Source organism: Asparagus officinalis, chromosome 8 (assembly GCF_001876935.1).
Source record: "Asparagus officinalis chromosome 8, Aspof.V1, whole genome shotgun sequence".
Taxonomy (NCBI): domain Eukaryota; kingdom Viridiplantae; phylum Streptophyta; class Magnoliopsida; order Asparagales; family Asparagaceae; genus Asparagus; species Asparagus officinalis.
This window is the reverse complement of record NC_033801.1, coordinates 24,177,505-24,199,096: the sequence shown is the minus strand read 5'-3', so window position 1 is coordinate 24,199,096 and position 21,592 is coordinate 24,177,505. Positions and strand designations below refer to the sequence as shown.

General features: G+C 35.9%; 1 protein-coding gene across 1 annotated transcript in view; it reads right to left on the bottom strand.

The window, feature by feature from the left end:
• The window catches only part of LOC109820280 (probable protein phosphatase 2C 55), a 15,912-nt gene continuing 14,787 nt past the window's right edge, over positions 20,468-21,592 (bottom strand). Inside the window, 2 exon segments of the mRNA XM_020386410.1 lie at positions 20,468-20,993; positions 21,529-21,592. The exon segment at positions 21,529-21,592 is cut by the window's right edge and continues 12 nt beyond it. Coding sequence (XP_020241999.1) covers positions 20,700-20,993; positions 21,529-21,592 — 358 coding nt within the window. The 3' untranslated portion in view covers positions 20,468-20,699.

The window sequence follows — 21,592 nt, the reverse complement described above, 5'->3', positions numbered from 1 at the left end:
GGGAAGTTGAATGTTTACTTCAGAGGCGGTGTCGTATTTTTCCTTTATAGCATTCTACGTGTCCATAGAAGTCTTATAAGTTTTAAAAACTTTGATTAAGTTATCTTCCATGAACATGTGCATTAGGCTTTTTGCCTTTTAATCTTTCGACTTTTACTGTTTAAACCTTTTTTTCTTTAAGTGTAGATTTATCAGTAAGGGTTAGACCAGTGGTTTCGATTACATCAGCGATATTGTTATGAATAAGAGCATATCCTATTTTTCTATGTCATATATCATAATTACTGCCATTAAATTTGTTAATTTTTTCTAGTTCTGATAGAACAAGTTTACTAGCCATCTCATAGAAAACTGAAACTAATTTTCCAATTTAAAATGTATAAGGTTGATGTATAGATAGATATACTAAAAGATAGAATAAGGTTAGATAAAAAATAAATTAATTTGAAGAACCTGACTACGAAGAACTGATTAGGTCTACGTGAAAGAAGCTGACTCCGGTTCGTGGAAGCTCTTCGCCGAGTGGAGATGATCAGAGAACTAACTATCTAATCTGACTTGAAGATGATTTGATCACAAAAGACTATAGTGGAGCTAGAAGAAAAATGAAACTGGTTTTTCTATTACAGGTAAAACAAAAAAGAAGGGAACTGGCTTTTAACTGGCTCTGATACCATTGTTACTCTAAGAAGAGAGGAGAAGAGATTGGAATTTGTTTTGAGAGGGGGGCGCTCCCGTAATGGGTTTTGGGGTTGTATTTCTGTGTTGTATCTTCTCAAGAGAAGACTGCACTATTTATCGGGGATACTCATCATCTCCACCCCCTCAATTACTGCATCTAAGATAGATTCTCTCAACAACCCACTTCCTCACAATTCTCTCAACAGAGAATAGTTAATTTGGTCATAAAAGACCAAGTCAAAATAACATAATTCTTCCATAGAATTTATGTATCTCTTAGTCCATTGATCAATACTTTCTTTTATATTCATCATTTTTAACTAAGCTCTTTATATATTGGTCTTCCCATGTCCATTAAACAAATATTATTATTTTTTCTTTTACTGTTGCTATATCTTTTATTTCTACAATATCCCTTCATATAATTATAGGCTCATATTCATTTAAGGTATTCATTCTAATAATAAAATCTACCATTGATTTTTCTATTATATAGACTGAGCTTATATTTAATTTCTTATATGTTTTTGTATTGATTTCTAATATTGCTACTATCGTATTTTCTATTATTTGATTACAATTGGTTTTTGATATTATTCACATAAAGTTTTTTCGTTTGAATTTCTTTATAGTATCTTTAGGATACATATGTGGGTGAATAATACTTGTTTGAGCTCCTATCTATGAGAGCATATAACTTATCTAGGTCTATCAAGTCTTCTACTTTTGTATATGTACTTAGATAACTTGGTAGATATTTCATTTTATTTAATCTATTAAGCATTTAATGCCTTTATTATTACTTAATTTTAATGCTTTATTGTTGAATGTATATATATGGTTCAAATTTCTTTAAAAATGCAGTTCCTATTAGTAAATCTGCTTGTATTTTTTATGCTAAACCATTTATCATTTGGTTGTTTAAACCATAAATACTGACATTCTAGGGAGTGATTTATAATTCTTTTCTTATTATTGAACAAATCTATTGTGATTGGTTTTTCTTGTATTAAGAGCACGGCTTCAAGTTTCATCAAAGACCTATCCTCTATTCATCCAACTTTTTTCAACTTGGTTAAATGGAAAATTGGTGACGGTAGAACTGGCAGCTTTTGGCATGATAAATGGTCTTCGGCAAACTCCCTCTGCAGCATATTTCCAAAAGCTTATAAGTTAGCTCTTTCTCAGAGCTGCTGTATCAGAACCCAAGGAAGATTGATCAACAATGCTTGGTCGTGGCATCCTCTCATTAGAAGAGGTATTTCATCCTCTGAAAGGTCAGATCTCAACCACCTCCTCTCTCTTCTAACATCTTCCAATATCAGTATCTCTTCGGATCCAGACGAACTCTGGTGGATGCTCCTACCATCGGGGATTTTTTTCAGTTAAATCCTATTACTCCTTCGTCAACTCAGGGGGCATTAAATCCAAATTCTCAAAAATGATTTGGAAATCTCCTATTCCATCCAAGGTAAAAGTGTTATTCTGGATTATCTCCAACAAGAAACTGAACACGAAAGCAAACTTGATCCTCAAGGGTTGGACAGGCGACCCGAGATGTCCTTTCTACAAACTGGAAGTAGAAACTCATGATCATCTTTTCATTAAATGCTCATTTGCTCGTGATATCTGGTCCTCCATCCTTCCCTTTGTTCCTACAAACTGCTGGCCACAGACCATAGAGGAGCTGATACTGTTTCACAAATCTCCCAATCTGTGCACGGACATCAAAATTATTTGGAAATTTCTGCTGCCTTGTTCTTGCTAGTGGATCTGGTCCAGTAGAAATGATCTTATTTTCAATGATAGCCAATCAAATCCTCTTCACATTGCTTCTAATATTGGGAGATATACTATATTTTGGACAGGTGCCGTAGAGGAGAGGCTTGTAAGGAGACTGCGCAGGGCTGCTTCTAACCTTGGACTACAGGAGCTTGCAAACAAGAATGTCAAGGCAGATGGGGACAACCTTTCCCCATGTCCTCCTACTCAGGCCATTCCTTAACCGCCGATGGACAAGGATACCTTCCCTTATTTTGGAAAACTGTTGTTGTTTCCCTCTTTTACTAGGCTGCTTATTTTTTGAAAACTGTTTGTTGTTTCCATTATATTGGAAAACTGTTGCTGTTTCGTTCTCTAGTAGGCTGCTCTTATCTTTATTTGTAAGTATGTATATGTATCAGCTACCTATGTAGTATCGCTGTGAGTTCAGTTTGGTAGGTGACGACATATGTCCGCTCCTTACCTACTGCACTCTCACTGGTTCTACACCTAGTATGTGACGTTCTTTTGTAACTGTTTTTCTTATGGTTTTTAATAAAAATCGCTATATGAGCAGGGCTTTTTACCCTGCTTTTTCAGTTCAAAAAAATGATTAGAACATGTTCCTGTGTCTATTATTATGTATACTTTTAATGTGATAAGGTGCGTGTTGATGCTTTATTCATATAAATGTAAGGGTAGATTATTTTCGCTTATTAAATCTTTAGATGTTATATCATTTTCCTTTATTATGTTTTTTTCGTATTCCCTAGGTATTTTAAAGGTAGGTCTTCTAGAACTACTCACTTCGGTTGTATTATATTCTCTAAAACTTTTATTCTTATATGGGGCTAAAACTATTTTGTTTCCCTCTATTTTTATCACTTGCCTTGATGCCTTGATTCTCTTTTCTCTTCCCTGTCTATTTTTATATTTGGATTCCATGCATTTAGACTTGGTCTTTCTAGCCTAGGCAAAGTTAAAAAATTCCTAGGAATTGAGTTATAATTTATTAAGACTAAATTTGGATCTTATGCTATATTAAACAGTAGATCTTAATCTCTTTTATATGGAATCTATAATGTTTTAGAAACCATCATTATATGTCTCCAATTGTATTGATAATGCATATGTGTATGAAAGAAATTTTATCTCTTTCATTTTCACATATAGCATTAGAGACTGTAATATTTTTTTTACTTGTAGTGTAATACTATAGTTCGGCTATACTCTAAAGAACATAAATCCTAGATATAAGTTTCCTCTAATCATTATTATGGCTCAATGAAATGGACTTGATACTATTCTATTATTAGATAATACTTCTAGTATTGGTACATTATTTCCTGATCTAAAATTTTGTTTAATCAGAATTTGAATTGCTCCAAAATGTAAATAATTTTTATCTTTATATTTTTCTCTAAGATGTTTTACATGTTGTTATGTTGTTCTGATAGTAAGGGTATTAATCCTTCAACCTGTTTATATCCTAAGGCCTTTTTATGTCCTTTAGTTATTTTAAATATATATATCTGTTATTTGGCAAAACTCTTTTAGCTACTTTTTTCTAGACCTTTAATTTTATAGAAATCTTCTAGCTTATAGTTTCTATAATTCTTTTTGTATTTCTTTCAATTGCTGGGGTGTTACTGACTAACTTGTACTTAAGGCTTCGTCTAAATTATTATTTACTGGTACTTCAAATATCTCATTTTCACTTAGGGGGTGTTTGGCAATCTGAAAGTGAATTTAAAATATGTAAGTTATTTTTTTTTGCAAATGACTTTTACATCCATGTCAACACGCAAGTGAAATACAATGTTTGTTTGAAAAATTAAATTATTATCGAAAGTGCAATGTGAAGATGATGTGGCAAAATAAGATTAATTAGAAAATATAATTAAAATTATTTAATTAAATTAGTTACCTTTTTATCACTTTCATGTGACTTCACCACTTTTTTAGGGGAAGTCAAAATTGTATTAAATCTTATGTGGCAACTTTCTTACATCTCACTTTCATAACCACTTACATGAAAACAAACACCTTAATTGTTAAATGAAAGTAACTTCCTCACTTTCATCTTTCACTTGCATGCAAACAAACACCCCCTAATGGTTCCTAATTTGGGTCAAAGTTTCCATAATTCATAAAAATAGGATAAATTTTATCTTATTAAAAAAATAGGATAATTTTTATTTTTATCAAAAAAAATTATTCTAAATGGTAAATATCTACTAATGAATAAGAAAGACTATCTAATCCATCACTTATACCGGATAATTCAAATTTTAATTCATTTTGTTGCACAGCTGTCACAAGCAATTTTAGGAATATTGGCCGGAAGATATTTACTGTTATAGGAATATTGGCTGGAAATATTTTGTTGTTATTGTTTTCTTTCTTTAGGAGATTGACATCTTTGTTATTTCCTTCTTAGTGCTACTTGCTTCTAGCATTTCTTCTATTATTTAAACCAAGACAGTTATTGCACAAAACAAGATGTAACAATAAAATTTTCAATCAATGAAACTTGGGAGGGAAGGGAGTTCTTGGGAGTCTGGTGTTCTTTTGCTCTGTATTATGTTTTTCTACATGGTATCAGAGCAGGAATTGTTTGGAGGTACTGATTGCTGATGGTCATACCGAAGGTGATCTAGATACCTCGTTCATTCCTATTTCTCTGGTATTCCGCTGCTTAACAAAGTGTTCACCTCCCTCCATTACCTAATCCGTTATTCAGATCTGTGTTGTCAGATTTTTTTTCTCCCTTTTTTTCTTCTTTTTTCACCCTTAGTTTGTGTTTTTTTACCATCTGAATCTATGGCTGCCGAAAACCAAAAAAATTCTACCAAATCTCTTACCAATTTTTTATTGAATGGTGACAACTATTTGCAATGGGCTCGAATTGTTAAATTGGCGCTTGGAGGCGAATCAAAACTTGAGCACATTCTTGGCAGAGTTAAGTCTGTAGATGAGACTTTAGAAACAGAAGGGAAGGATGTTGAATGGGCAGTCAATGATTTGCGGGTTATGTCATGGATCCTAAACTCCATGGAACCCAAAACCTATGGTATTTTTGCTTATGCAAACACTGCTAAAGAATTGTGAGACTCTATTTTTGAGATGTATGGAAACTCTAACAATTCTTCTAGAGTTTTTGAGTTGCAGCAAAGCATCTCATCCCTTAAACAAGATCAAGGTCAATCCTTCTTGGAACACTTTGGGGCATTCAAGCAGAAGTGGGAAGAGCTTCGTCAATACCGACCCATAGCTACCACAGTAAAGGAGTACATCAAGCGAGAAGAGCAAGATCAAATTTTTTACCTGTTGGCTGGTCTCACAGCAGACTTTGAAGAAGTCAGAAGAGACATTCTGATGCGAGCTGATCTACCATCTCTCAATACAGTGTGTGCTATCATCCAAAGTGAAGAGACTCGCAAGAGAGTCATGGGAAACAAGGTAACAAATTATTCTCAAACTTCAGAAAATTTTGCTCACCTTTCTTCTTCTAAGGTCACAGATAACCACAAATTGAGTAAAGGGAAGGATAAAAAAGGATCTCGTTTCTTCTGTGATCACTATAACCGAAGTGGACATTCCAAGGACAGGTGCTTTGTGTTATACCCACATCTCAAGACTGCCCATGCTACACGGAACAAAATCAGTGAAGCAAACCTGACCGCTCACGCAGAAACAGATGGTTTACAGTGCAAACTCGAAAATATCACCAAACAACTTGATTTTCTGATGAAAAAGTGTGGCACTGTTGGTGATTCGGCTCACGCTGGAAAATATCACCAAACAACTTGATTTTCTGATGAAAAAGTGTGGCACTGTTGGTGATTCGGCTCACGCTGGTCCGAGTGGGGAGTCTCATGTCGCTCAGCATACTGGTAAAGCTCTTGCATGGTGATTCGGCTCACGCTGGTCCGAGTGGGGAGTCTCATGTCGCTCAGCATACTGGTAAAGCTCTTGCAGTTTCTAACTCTTACTCAAAAATTATTATCGATTCTGGAGCTACAGATAATATGTTTGCCTCTTGTGACTTGCTAACGAGGTTTCAACCTAAAAATGACTATTCTCATGTTATTGTTGCAAATGGTTTGACAATACCTACAAATGGTTCTGGAACAGCCTGCATGTTTATTATCATGTCTACAATCATTCCCCAAAGTTTTACATTTTTTGGAATTTATTTGATATTTTTAAACAGTGTTTTAAAATCAGCTTTGTTTTTCTGGGATGTCAGTTTTCGGTCGACCGGTACGGTCGACCGGTCAAATGATCATTTCTCAGTAGTTTTCCAGAGAGTCGTCGGTCGACCGGTACGGTCGACCGAAATTTCGATTTCTATATCGGTCGACCGCGCCGGTCGACCGATGATGGCTCCGCTTGTTTTCTGGATTTTCAAGGTTGTTCGCGGTCGACCGGATTTTCGGGTCGGTCGACCGAATCATTTTTTCGGTCGACCGAATCGTTATCAGGTCTCCCAACGGCTGTTTTTCTAGCCGTTGCAGAACTTCTGTTTTGGGCCTTTTGGTCATTTTATTTGGATTTTTGGCTGAATTCTTGGGAGGCTATATATACCTCTATTGCATTCAATTCTAAATGTAAGAGAATGTTTTAAGAAGTTTTAAACAAGGGTTTAAGCTTGTTTTTGTTTGGTTTAAGTTTGTTTTGGTTTGCTGTTACAAAGAGGAGTTTACAATCAGCTATTGAAGAGTTCATCTTCAACATTTCATCATCCTCTCTTTGTGTTTATAGAGAAGTTTCCTTAACTCTATTTCCTAGCATTTTTACTATTGAATTTCATATCAATTTTTATTGCTAGTTCTTATTGAGTTAAGTTTTATTGAATCTCATTGTTACACACACCCACTTGAGCTTATTGTATTTGCATACATAGTATATTAGGGTTGTGAGAGTTGTAACATTGAGTGTGAGCTTTTATTGTGTTCTCATCTGTATTAGAGAACAAATCATTTGTTGTTACATTGTGAGTGTTGTCGAGTTTTCGGTTAGCTAGAAAACCGTACTGTGAGGGTGGAGTGTAGCCACATTGTGAGAGTGTGAATGGAGATCTCCTCGAGGTGAGGAGCGGAGACGTAGGTCGAGGGGACTGAACTCCGTGAGAGAAATTGTGAGGTGTAAACGTTATTCGGGTGAGCGTAGAAAACCCGGTTGTGGTAGTGGAATTCTCCTCGGGAGTGGGGAGCGAAGACGTAGGACGGAAGGTCCGAACTCCGTGATCATATCGTGTGTTTGAGTTTGTCATTGGCGTTCTTTTACATTCATGCCTATTGTTTATATCGCCTTTGTCATTTGCTCTTAGTTCATATTATCCGCTATCTTGTTTATGTTTGTATCACCCTTATTGCTAGGATATATCACTTTGTGTATATTGCTTATTCTTGCTTATAACTCTTGTATATCTATCTTGCAAGAATATATTTGTAAATTAGTTTTAATTAGCATATAATCGGATTAGATTAGCATAAGACCCTAATCACCCCCCTCTAGGGTCTAACAATCTCCCCATCCTCTCCCTATGGACGTAGGTAATTGCCGAACCACGTAAATTTCTGTGTTTGTGTGTGATTTTGGTCGTTATTTTGTGAATTGCACTCGTGTTTGGTTTTGGTTTTCTTCTCTCATTGCTCACCGACTCGTTTGGTTATCGAGCACGCTTCCGCACGGCCCGCAATAAGCGGTATCAGAGCTCAGATTTTAGATCTAGGGCTTTGGATTAGGTGGAGGAAGATTCAGTTGGAAGCTTGGTTCTTAAAGTTCTAGGCTTTGGTGGAGTTAGGGTTTGAAGTTGCCGTTGAAGATTTCGCTTTCCTCGTGTGGTTAGGAGTTCTATTTGGAATCCAATCTAGGGTTTAGTTGGGTAACTTCTAAATTCTATAAAGTTTGAATCTTTCTTTTTTAATTTGGAGTTTGTGATTATGGGTGAAGAAGTTGGTGAAAGTAGCAAGATGTCGGGTACAGTTCAAGTGGGTTTTCAGAACACTAAGATTAGTGTAGTAAAATATGACGGTAAAATCAATTTTGATTTGTGGATGAGCGACGTACAGGATGCGCTCAATGCTTAAAATTTGGAGGAGACAATCATGGTCGATGTGAGGCCACCTAAATATGAAGAGGCGGTATGGGAAAAGATGAATAGGAACACTTGTGGGGTGATCAGGTCCTGTTTGGAACAGGAACTGAAATATGATGTGATTGGGGTGACGTCTGTGATGAAGATGTGGGAAATTCTCAACAATAAGTATCTTACGAAGAGTGTTGAGAACAGGTTGCATTTGCTACGTAGGTTATTCAGATTTCAGATGTCCCGAGGCACCTCGCTTGGGGCTCATGTGAACAACTACACTAAATTGTTGTCAGACTTGGCAAACGTGGATGAGAAGATTACGGATGAGTACAAGGCTATTATTTTTTGGGGCTCTTTACCGGATGAGGAGTATGATACCTTCGTGCTTACTTTGCTGAACGGGAAATCTTCTATCACTTATAGTGAAGTGATTAACGTATTGACGAACTACAATTTGAGGAGGAAGGATAAGAAGACTTCCCACACTAGTACTTCAGGAGAGGCCTTGTCGATGAGAGGTAGAAGCTCATAACAGAAAGGTGGAAATAGAGGGAGGTCAAAGTCAAGGGGTCGTCACCAGCTTGGAAAGAACCAATGTGCATTCTGCAAGGAGCAATGACATTGGAAGAGAGACTATCCAAAGGTCAAAGAAAATGAGAATAGCAAGAATAAGGGCCCGAAGGCCAATAAGGTGAATGTTGCCAAAGGCGATGATTCCGATGATTCGAGCTTTTCTCTTTTGATTACTCCGGAGGTGAACCATTTGGATGCATCGAATTAGATGCTTGATTCTGGCGCTACTTATCATGTGACTCCTAGGCGAGATTGGTTTTCATCGTTTGAGAGACTCGACGGGGGTGTTGTTATCATGGGAAATGATCAATCCGGTGGCATTTGTGGGATAGGTACTGTGAGGATTCGGATGCACGATGGAGTAGTCCATGAGTTGAAGGAGGTGAGATTCATTCCTCAACTAAAGAAGAATCTTATCTCAGTTGGAGCTTTGGAGGCTAAGGGATTCAGGGTGACCTTTGAGGACGCTGTAGCGAAGGTTCATAAGGGATCTTTGGTGGTGATGAAGGGAGTCCGCAGTCGAAATTTATACTATCTGAAGGGGAGCACCGAGATTGGCCAGGTTGCTTCGGCTACTTCAGAGGCGGACATGAGTAGGCTTTGGCATTACAAGTTAGGGCACACAGGAGAGAAGTCACTACAGGCTAAGGTGAAGTTTGGGATGGTCATTCATAGGATGAGGGGCATCTTGGACTACGTGCACACAAATGTTTAGGGTCCTACCAAGACTACATCACTTGGTGGTCGACATTGGTTCGTCACGTTTGTTGATGACTATTCTAGGCGTTGTTGAGTGTACACCATGAAGCATAAGAATGAAGTCCTAGATTTATTTGTGGAGTGGAAGAAGAAATTAGAACTGCGGACTGGGAGAAAGATCAAGACGTTGCGATCCGACAACGGCGGCGAGTATACTTTAGACCCATTTCAGCAACTATGTCGAGACGAGGGCATAGAGATGCACTTCACAGTTAGTCATACACCGCAGTAAAATAGGGTGGCAGAGAGGTTAAATCGGTCTTTGCTGGAGAAGATTTGATGTTTATTAGCGCATAGTGGTTTAGAGAAGATCTTTTGAGCTGAGGCACTTTTATATGCGAGCCACCTTATTAATAAGCTGCCTTCATCTGCGATTGAGGGAAAGACCCCTATGGAGATGTGGTCGGGAGAGACAGCACATGACTATGACCAGCTTAAGGTATTTGGTTGCCCTGCATATTATCATGTTAGAACTGATAAGTTAGAACCTCGAGCTAGGAAGACCATATTTGTAGGATTTAAGCGTGGTGTCAAGGGATACAAGCTTTGGGATTCAGTTGATAAGAAGATTGTGCTGAGTAGGGACGTCATATTCGATGAGGATTCTATCTTAAAGCTTCTCAGCTCTCATTAGGTGGAGAGCGACCCGACAAAGGAGATATCGCAGGTGGTGGAGATTGATGCAGCTCCACAGTGTCCAGATGGTATAGTATCCATTAGAGTGCCGACTGAGGTGACGCCAGGCGAGTACGATGGTGATGCGGAGGATACGGATACTCATGTGCGGGATCAGGGACTGACAGCTCAGGTTCAGGATTATATTGTTGTTCAGAGACAGAGGAGAGACATACGGGTGCCAGCACGGTATGCCAACACAGTTGCATATGCATTTCTAGTGGAGAGTATCGATGAGATGATACCTACTACTTTCAGAGAGGCCGAGCAAAGTTCGGAGGCTGATTCGTGACAGGTAGCTATGCAGGAGGAGATGGAGTCTCTTCATAAGAATGATACATGGGAGCTTGTTGATCTTCCAAAGGGACGGAAGGCGATTGGGTGCAAGTGGGTGTACACGAAGAAGGAGGGCATTGAGGGCACTCCATTGAGGTTCAAAGCTAGGTTGGTTGTGAAGGGCTATGCACAGGAGGAAGGTATTGACTATAATGAGGTTTTCTCTCCGGTGGTGAAACATTCTTCGATTCGGATTCTACTAACTTTGGTGGCACAGTATGGATTAGAGTTAGATCGGTTGGATGTGAAGACGATATTTCTTCATGGTAATCTTGATGAAGAAATATATATGACTTAACCATTGGGATTCCGAGCTGCAAGGAAAGATAAGTTGGTTTGCAGGTTAAAGAAATCGTTATACGGTTTGAAGCAGTCTCCTCGACAATGGTATAAGCGATTTAATGGTTTTATGCTTGGTCATTCGTACACTCGGAGCCAGTTTGATCCTTGCATGCATTTTCGCAAGTTGAGAGGAGGTGCGTACATCTATTTGTTACTTTATGTCGATGACATGTTGGTTACCTCTACTTCCAGGTCGGCTATAGATGAGTTGAAAGTTCAGCTTTCAAATGAGTTTGAGATGAAGGACTTGGGTGAGGCTAAACGCATTTTGGGAATGGAGATCGGCAGAGACACGAAGAAGAGCAGAATTTGTTTGATACAGGTGGCTTATTAATAACATCTTATCAAATCATGTTATAGCTCTACTAGAATTTATATCTACTTTAATTTGATCTATAATATTTCCGCCTTCAATGGTTCCTTCAAATCCTTTTAACCATTAAGTTACATGACTTCATAACAGTGGACTTATATAATTTATGGTTTTAACTAAATCCCATGAAAAATTTTGTACTATACCACTTACGTTTGTGACCAATCCATTAAATATTTTTATTTTTTTTATCTGTATTTAATTCTGGGTTTAAATTTAAAATATATGTTGTAGAGTCTGAACCTGGGATCAATATTTTACCTAACGTTACTATATCTTCATTTTTTTAGTTTCATTTTTGAAGTCATAATATATATATATATATATATATATAGAGAGAGAGAGAGAGAAAAAATGAGTATGCTTGTTGGTACCAAACACAAAAGTTATGCTTGGTAGTGAGGTGTCACATCTCTCTCCACTCATTCAAATGGTTGCATATCACCATGCACTTCTCAACACATGTGAATGTGGTCCTCCCATTTGAATGAGTGGAGGGGGATGTGTCACCTCACTACCAAGCATACCCATTTTTCTCATATATATATATATATATATATATATATATATATTCTTCTCTTTTTTGTAATATAAAATTCTTCTTCAAAGTCTAAATCATATATAACACTTTCTGTAGGCTGTTGGGATTATGCTGGTTGTCCATTCATAACCTCTTCTCTTGTTTGCAAAGTTTCTCCTATTCCTGTCTGTGCAAATGTTGTTGAATGCATTGATTCTCCTAAAATTACATTATATATATATGTTCTATAGCTTGCACAAAAAATATTTGTTCATTTTCTTCTCATCTATTATATCTTCTTTAATATAGTTTGCAATAATATCAGTATAATTATATTTTGTTACCTCTTCATTTTCTTTTAATTTATTAAATGCCGATAGTATTTTAGGATATAAAACTTTTCTTATTGCCTCATATTATTTTGTTGCTTTTATTCCTTTTATACTTTCAATCCAATTTATTCTAATTATATTATATATCTCTTTCTTATTTATTGTTTTTATTGACTGAATAAAATTTTTATCGATTCTGTATTAGTATTAGTTTCATCTATCATATAATCAAATTTTTTAAATAATTATTTATTTTTTTAAGTTAAAATTTTATTTATATATTTTTCATCTTTTATTACAACGTATTTATATATTTTTTTTTTGAATGAAAATAGGGCAGATTGTCCTATCATATATTTATAAATCAGAATGTAAGCTTTTACAAAACATATCTGATTATGATTTGGCCAGAGACTCCGAGATGGAGGAATGAAACCAAATCACCAAAAGATGTCTCGGAAATAAGAACAAAACAAAACATCGTGCCCAAAGAAGACAACTAGATATAACCAGTCTTCCTCGCGATCCCCTGGGACCTGAATCCTCAAAACCAAAACCAAAACATCTGCAAAGCCACTACCCTTGAGGACATGGAAATCCATAACTGTCTGCACTTGACTGTGCAATATCAGGTAGCCCCGAGCTGGATATGAACTTTTTCAACTTGATAGCTTTCTTAGAGGAGGAGGCACTTATCCAGAAAAGAAGAAAGTGAACAGCCTTGTTGATGATTTGCTGAAGCGTGGTAGACAGGTTAGAGAAGATGAAATCATTCCTAGCTTTCCAAAGGACCCAACAAACAGTGGGGAAGCTAAAGCCCCATAACAGCCGAATAGGAGCTAGGATGGATGAGTCTGAGTAGATAAAGAGACAATGATTTATGTTGGTGGGGAGAGATACAATACTGATTTTCGAAAACCAGGGAACCTAGATTTGCTTGGCGAAATGGCACGTGAGGTATATATATATTCTTCTCTTTTTTGTAATATAAAATTCTTCTTCAAAGTCTAAATCATATATAACACTTTCTGTAGGCTGTTGGGATTATGCTGGTTGTCCATTCATAACCTCTTCTCTTGTTTGCAAAGTTTCTCCTATTCCTGTCTGTGCAAATGTTGTTGAATGCATTGATTCTCCTAAAATTACATTATATATATATGTTCTATAGCTTGCACAAAAAATATTTGTTCATTTTCTTCTCATCTATTATATCTTCTTTAATATAGTTTGCAATAATATCAGTATAATTATATTTTGTTACCTCTTCATTTTCTTTTAATTTATTAAATGCCGATAGTATTTTAGGATATAAAACTTTTCTTATTGCCTCATATTATTTTGTTGCTTTTATTCCTTTTATACTTTCAATCCAATTTATTCTAATTATATTATATATCTCTTTCTTATTTATTGTTTTTATTGACTGAATAAAATTTTTATCGATTCTGTATTAGTATTAGTTTCATCTATCATATAATCAAATTTTTTAAATAATTATTTATTTTTTTAAGTTAAAATTTTATTTATATATTTTTCATCTTTTATTACAACGTATTTATATATTTTTTTTTTGAATGAAAATAGGGCAGATTGTCCTATCATATATTTATAAATCAGAATGTAAGCTTTTACAAAACATATCTGATTATGATTTGGCCAGAGACTCCGAGATGGAGGAATGAAACCAAATCACCAAAAGATGTCTCGGAAATAAGAACAAAACAAAACATCGTGCCCAAAGAAGACAACTAGATATAACAAGTCTTCCTCGCGATCCCCTGGGACCTGAATCCTTAAAAACAAAACCAAAACATCTGCAAAGCCACTACCCTTGAGGACATGGAAATCCATAACTGTCTGCACTTGACTGTGCAATATCAGGTAGCCCCGAGCTGGATATGAACTTTTTCAACTTGATAGCTTTCTTAGAGGAGGAGGCACTTATCCAGAAAAGAAGAAAGTGAACAGCCTTGTTGATGATTTGCTGAAGCGTGGTAGATAGGTTAGAGAAGATGAAATCATTCCTAGCTTTCCAAAGGACCCAACAAACGGTGGGGAAGCTGAAGCCGCATAGCAGCCGAATAGGAGCTAGGATGGACGAGTCTGAGCAAATAGAGAGATAATGGTTTATGTTGGTGGGGAGAGATACAATACCGATTTTTAAAAGCCAGGGAACCCGGGTTTGCTTGGAGAAATGGCACGTGAGGAAAAGGTGGTCATGGGACTCTTGTTCATTGCAAAAGGAGCAGGTAGAGTCTGTTAGCCAACCCTAAGCTGCTAATCTATCCTTTGTTTTCAATCTGCTCTGGCTAAGAAGCCAGGAAAACATCTGAACTTTGCTAGGCAACAGCTTATTCCATACTATAGAGTTGTATGGAAAACGATGACCTCTATCCGTGATGAATTTATACATGGATCGCACCGTGAAGGACTTAGAGGCTGAAGCTGGCCACGATGGTCTGTCAGCTGTAGGAGAAGGAGCAAGATTGGACTCATGGAGTAGTTGGATGAGAGCTTGCACTTGATCTTTGTCGTGTACGGAAGTTGGTCGCCTGAGAATTGGTCTCCACGATCATCTCCCCCCCAAGAAACGTTTTTTTTTTTTTTTGAGCAAAAACAAGGGATATACCCTGTCATTTGTATTAAGAGACAAGTTTTACAAAAACAGGATACGAATTGTATCCAAGAATTGAAAGATAGAAATACTAGTTTCTTAACACTAGAGATATATGACTTTCTTCTTTCAAACATCCATGAAGGTGAAGAGAGGGCCTTACCGTCATTCACCGTTGACACATATATAAGAAAGAACCAAAGCCAGCCATATATATAGTATCAAGAAACTAATATTTCTATAGCCCAATCAACAAAAAATTAAAGAAAAAAAAAGTATTTTCTATACATAAAAACAAAAATTATCCTCCTGTCACTTTCAGATAAGTCAAACGCATCTACGGATTGGGTCTTCCTCCAACTTAGCTTGTATCTTTTGTGCTCCAAATCCACTTTGAGTACATGTCCAATCATATAAAGAAGATATTGTCAAGTTAATAATAGACTTGGTAGAAAACTGCGTTTGATCAAAAATGAACTTGTTTCTTGATCTCCATATACTCCAACAGACAGATGCAAAGATGCTACGCCACATGTATCCTTTCCACCCATGCAGTGATTCTAATAAAAGCAAGAGATCATCCAAATTATTCGGCCATGTAAAAGGAAGATAGTAGCTCTTGAAGTGTTGCCAGATTTCATTAGAGATCATCCAAATTATTCGGCCATGTAAAAGGAAGATAGTAGCTCTTGAAGTGTTGCCAGATTTCATTTGCTATAGAGCACAAGAAGAACAAATGCTCTCTAGATTCCAGTTCCAAACCACATAAAGAACAAGTAGTGTCACCTTGCCAGCATTTTAAATGCAGAACCTCCTTTGTATGAAGTTTGTTACCCCAAGAAACGTATTTATATTTTAATTCTTCTATTTGCTTATTCAATCTTTCAATTAGTTCCTTTTCATTATTTTCACTTTCAATGATAACATTTATCTTCTCTACTGATGCTTTTAATAATTTTGTTTCTAGATATTCTTCATTCAATTTTTGCAAAACCATAATATATTCATCTTTTAGTGTGTCTGATTTTAGTGTACTTGACCAGTATAACACAAATGATACTTTATTTATCAATTTTATTTTATTATTTCTAATTTGTTGTAATTGTTGATTTAACTTTCTGAATTCTCTTTTAAATTCTTCCATACTTTCTATTATTTTATTTAGTCTTCTTAAATTTTCGTACATCTGTCCTATTGTTTCTTTTAAAATAGTTTGTTTCTCATTTATTTTTGAATAGTTGTTTTAATTATTATCTGATATATAATTTAGCATTTTTGCTATATTTTTTGTAGGTATTTTTTTTCTTTATTTGTATCTATGTGCTGTAAATGTTTATAAGGCTTAGTATTGTTACAGCAGTTTTCATAATCATGTATATTACTTATTTCCATGAATTGTTAATTCTCCCTTACTCTTCTAGCTTTTGATTTAGCAAAAAACCTATCCTTCTTCATAAAATTCATTTTCCCTATTTGTGACTCGGCAATGGTTTATTTTCTCTAGATTTATAGAGAAGTAATTTCTTGCCGTTTGTTTCGTCTAACTTACAACCTATCAATTCTTTCAACAAACGACTTAAAATGGACCACCCAATACCAGGCCAACCCTTCGGGTAATTATACTCACTAGGGACTCACTACTCAAGTCTCCCTCGTAGGGGGGTTAGTCACCTAAAACTTAAAATTAAAACTGGGATAATATGTGGGATAAATTTTTAAGGTGTTAGTCACATAGAACTAAAACTAGAACAAAATTTTACAGTGTTAGTCAAGTAGAACTCTAATAAAACTAGAATTGGGATAATGATACAAAATTATCCCACTTTTTTCATTTTTCTATACAAAAATGAGAGTTCTAGTCTCTCAAATTATTCCAAGTTTTAGCTTGGAACTAGGTGGTAAAAAACTAGAACTCATATTTATTTTGTTATTTTTTATTTTTTATATTTTTTTTTTATCTTTACTTCTTTCCTATTATGGTTATCACCATTAGACCATCATAATAATAATAATTGTCAATATCTTATAGTCTAACGAAAAGTTATTTAATAGTAAAGAATATTCTTGTAAGCAATTATAAATCAATAATAGTAAGTTTAAAATACATAAATAATATTTATATCTTCAAAATGTATAAATATATATTTCATGATTATAAAAATTTATCCCACGTTATTTTATCAAAATATCCCGCTTCACAAAATTGTTCCTATTTATCCCACTAAAATATCCCACTAGCAAAAAATTATTCCGCTTTAACAATTATCCCAATTTGCATTAAAATATCGCAATTGACTAACACCCCCTTAAGGTTTAACAGGAAAAAATGAACTATAAGCAAGGATTTAACATGGCTCTTTACTAACTTTCACATAAATATAGATAATTTCATAGCTAGAGAGATCGGGGAAAATTCCTCTTAAGGAAGGAAAATTATATTAATTATACTATTACATGTATTATTAATTAATGGCATCAAACATATTATTGATATACTAGGAAACTAATAGTATAATATAATATATTAAATAATATTATATTATATTATATTATATTATGTTATGTAACAAATATAATATATTTTATGTTAATTGTTATATTGTTATTAATATATTTAATTTATCATTTTTACTATTAATATAATATATATAATAGTATTTAAAATATAATTATTATTTATATTAATTATAATATTTTATGCATTATAAATTAAGGGTATTAAACATAGTATTGATAGATTTGGGAACTAATGTAATATATAGAATAATATAATTTAATATTATATTATATTATATTATGTAATGAATATATTACATTAAATATATTATTAATACACTATTAATACATTATATTAACAATCTTGAAACCCAAATGTTATGTCATAGAAGTAAACAAGTGTCCTAAGCAGACTGCACCCCAATTCAATACAGACAGACCAAAAGAAGAGTTATCCCTTCTCGCGAGGCGGAGACAAGCATCCCTTCTCGCCAGGCTGAGTCGTTCCTTCTCGTCAAGCCTAGATAGACGTCCATTCTCACCAGGCCAAGTCGTCCCTTCTCACCAGGCCAAAACAGTCATCCCTGCTCGCCTAGCCGAGTCGTCCCTTCTCGCCTGGCCGAGTCGTTCCTTCTCACCAGGCTGAGATAGACATCCCTTCTCGCCAGGCCAAGTTGACAACTTGTGAGGTCGAGTAAAAAGACGGTACTTGTCGTCTCTTCTGGCTAAGAGGTGTCCCTTCTCGCCAAGCTGAGTCATCCCTTCTTGTCAGGAGGCATCCCTTCTTACCAGGCTGAGGCATCCCTTCTCGACAGGCCGAGACAAACATCCTTGCTCGCTAGGCCGAGTCGTCCCTTCTCGTCAGGACAACTCTCGTATGGCTGAGTCGTCCCTTCTCGCCAGGCCAAGACAAGCATCCCTTCTCGCTAGGCCGAGTCAACAACTTGTGAGACTAACTGAAAAGGCAGTGCTTGTCACCCCTTCTCGTTAGGCTGAGTCATCCCTTCTTGCCATGCCAAGATATGCGTCCCTTCTCGTTAGGCCGAGTCGTCCCTTCTCGCTAGGAGGTATCCCTTCTTGTCATGTCGGGTCGAAAGGCGATCATCCTTGAGCTCCACGCTAACAGCTAGTCACCATCGCATTAAATGCATTGTCAGAGTCATCATTGCTCTAGCCCCTAGAGCCTTTATGACTCATCAGGCTCCATCAGCATCCTCTGTCACCATCGCATTGATCACAAAGGTGACTCATGGCACCGACAGCCAACACATGTAAAGTAACTGCTGACTAAGCAATCCGCTTGGACTCAACCAAAATTACAAAATTACCACCCCTTTGTACCTACTATAAATAGAGAGAGACTGTCTGCAACACATGTGTAAACAATCTCTTGCTAAAAAACACATTATCTTTGTATTACTTCTCCACTCATGCTCAAATACTAACTTGCTTGTCGGAGGAATCACCGGAGAACCCAACTTCGGTCCTCCCTCTAACGTGATGCAGTTTTGTAGGAAGCTCAACAATCTATTGGAGGATCAGCCATCAAAAGAGATCAATGGACCCTAATACCTCCATAATCCACACATAAACCCCTTGCTTGATAACTGACATCAACACCTAAACACAGACACCAAACTTAAAACACATTTTTATGTTTTGATACAAGTATTGTGGCTTTGATTTTTGATATTATAGCCTAATAAAAAAAACCATGGTTTTTAAACACATGGTATTTTGCTTTTGGCTGAAACACAACGAAAACACTAAAAACACCATAGTATCCAAACACTACCTTAAGTTGTTAACATTTCATGACTTTTGATTTTTATTGTAAAAAGTGTATAAAAAATATTTGAATAGAATTGTGATTTGTAGGGTAAAATGTGGCTCATTTAAATTAGTTTAATTTGTCAAAAGTTGAGGCATATAAAACTTCCTGTATGACTTATTTTTCTCCTAAAGAAAGAGTCAGTGCTGTTAATGTTATAGAAAATATTTTTTTTTAAATGACTACAAAAACCATATATCGGAACGTGGTTACACCTGTCATCTATTGAGAAACAGTTGAAAAATGTTTTACCTAGGAACTATTTTAGTTCTCAGATAGAACACTCCACGGTCCAATTGAATAACTTATTAGTGACAATTGTTTGCTTGAAAACAAAACCAAGCACGAAATATTAAGCCAAGCTTCTGACAAATTCTAATAAAAACCCAATTAATTCGTAAAAAATACATGAAGCTCAAAGTAATCCGACTAAACTCTACATCCAGTCCGAGAACAAAACCTATATGCATCAACAATCCACATAACCACAGGCTCAGACCTCCATCTACCCCTAAACGAAACGAACACAGCTCCTTTTTTCCTTTTTTTTTCTTTTTAAACGAGTTACATATTGAACTGTACAGACAGCCATCTAAGTTTACAGTTTTACACAACATCCAACAGATCCTGAAAGCCATTGGAAGAATTGCCAGCAAGCACAAGCTTAACATTCAAACAAAATTGCAACAAGTTGCTTTCTTATTGCTAAATTCATTGCCTTCTGCCTGTCATCTCATAAGTACTAGAAACGAGCAGGTTCACAAAATTTTAGTCATCGTAAAGACTATCATCTTCACTCAGCTACTTACTTAAGAAACGCTCCAAGAAAGGCCTCAATGCAAGAGTAGAAAGTATAAAAATCAGGGAAATCAAGTTTATAGTAAAGATATATAGGCTTAAGTTATAAACAATACACCCATCGACCGCTTTTTTATCTATCAAGATGACACCCTTAAATACATCGATTATCACTACTAGTATTTGAACGAACAATTCCAATTTGATAGTCTAACAAACGGGGGGGAAAAGGCAAAAGCGAAAAAAGCCCTCCCCGGCACCATCACCATCCAACAGTGAAAAACTCGAGCAAAATGAATACTAATGTTAGCAAAGGTCACAAAATGCAGCATCTATAAATACACTGCAGGATCTTCTCTTTACAAAAGTTCATCAATTCAAAAGGAGCTGGGTGTGTTGATCCATTCACCCAGAGTGTTTGCTTATAACTGTTTGTATTGTTTTTTTTTTTTTACGCTTATATGTACAAAAGAGGCCAAAGGAATAGCTAGCAGTGTTTTCTATGCTTCTAAGGAGAGGATGCAGTGATGTAAGATACCACAACAGTAATGTCATCAAGCTTACCCCCATAATAGCGATAACCAGCATCCTGAGCTGCAGTAGAGAAAGGGGTCTGCCTGTTCTTATCTTGTGCTCTTTGGCGAGCGAGGGCGGCTATCTTTTGGGCAGTCACCTGAGGCCCAAGCCCCGCCCTTACAGCATGAACCACGACAGCAGTAACCTCGTTATTGTATAAATTATCAAATAGACCATCGGTTCCCGCAACAATGACATCGCCAGATGCAACTGGAACAGTGAATACCTGCATTTGTCCAAATAAGGTTTCTGTAAAGTCTACTTCTATCAAAGTGAAACTAAATTTTAGACCCACAGATTTGGTAACATGTCCATTGAAATTAGCACACAACATATAGAACCCTCATAAAGAGGAAGAGGTAGTAAGTTGAGGTTAGGCTATTAATGGTATCAAAGATGTGAATAGCATTGAACCAAATTTACAAATAAACTATTTAAACATAAAACCCCCGATGTTATCAACATGTTTTAACCGTGCATTTTATCAAAATCAATGTTTCAGAAATTTCATAAAATTGATTTTTTTTTAACCAAGATATAAGATTAAAAAAACATGTTGAAATCATTGCAAATTTTATTTATAGATAGCCCATGTCAATTCATCCAAGGGCACGGATTTTCGTTTTGAAAATCCAAATAATAAACTAGGTCTATAGTTCCACATCTTTTATACCATCAATAGTAGCCTAGCTCAACTGAAGAAATAATACACAGTTTCTTAGCCTGTTCATTTAAATAATAAAAACAGAACATCAACCGACCTGGGCAGCACTTGGTAGATCGCAGCCATTTCCACTCTCCAATTGATATGTGAAATTGAAATCA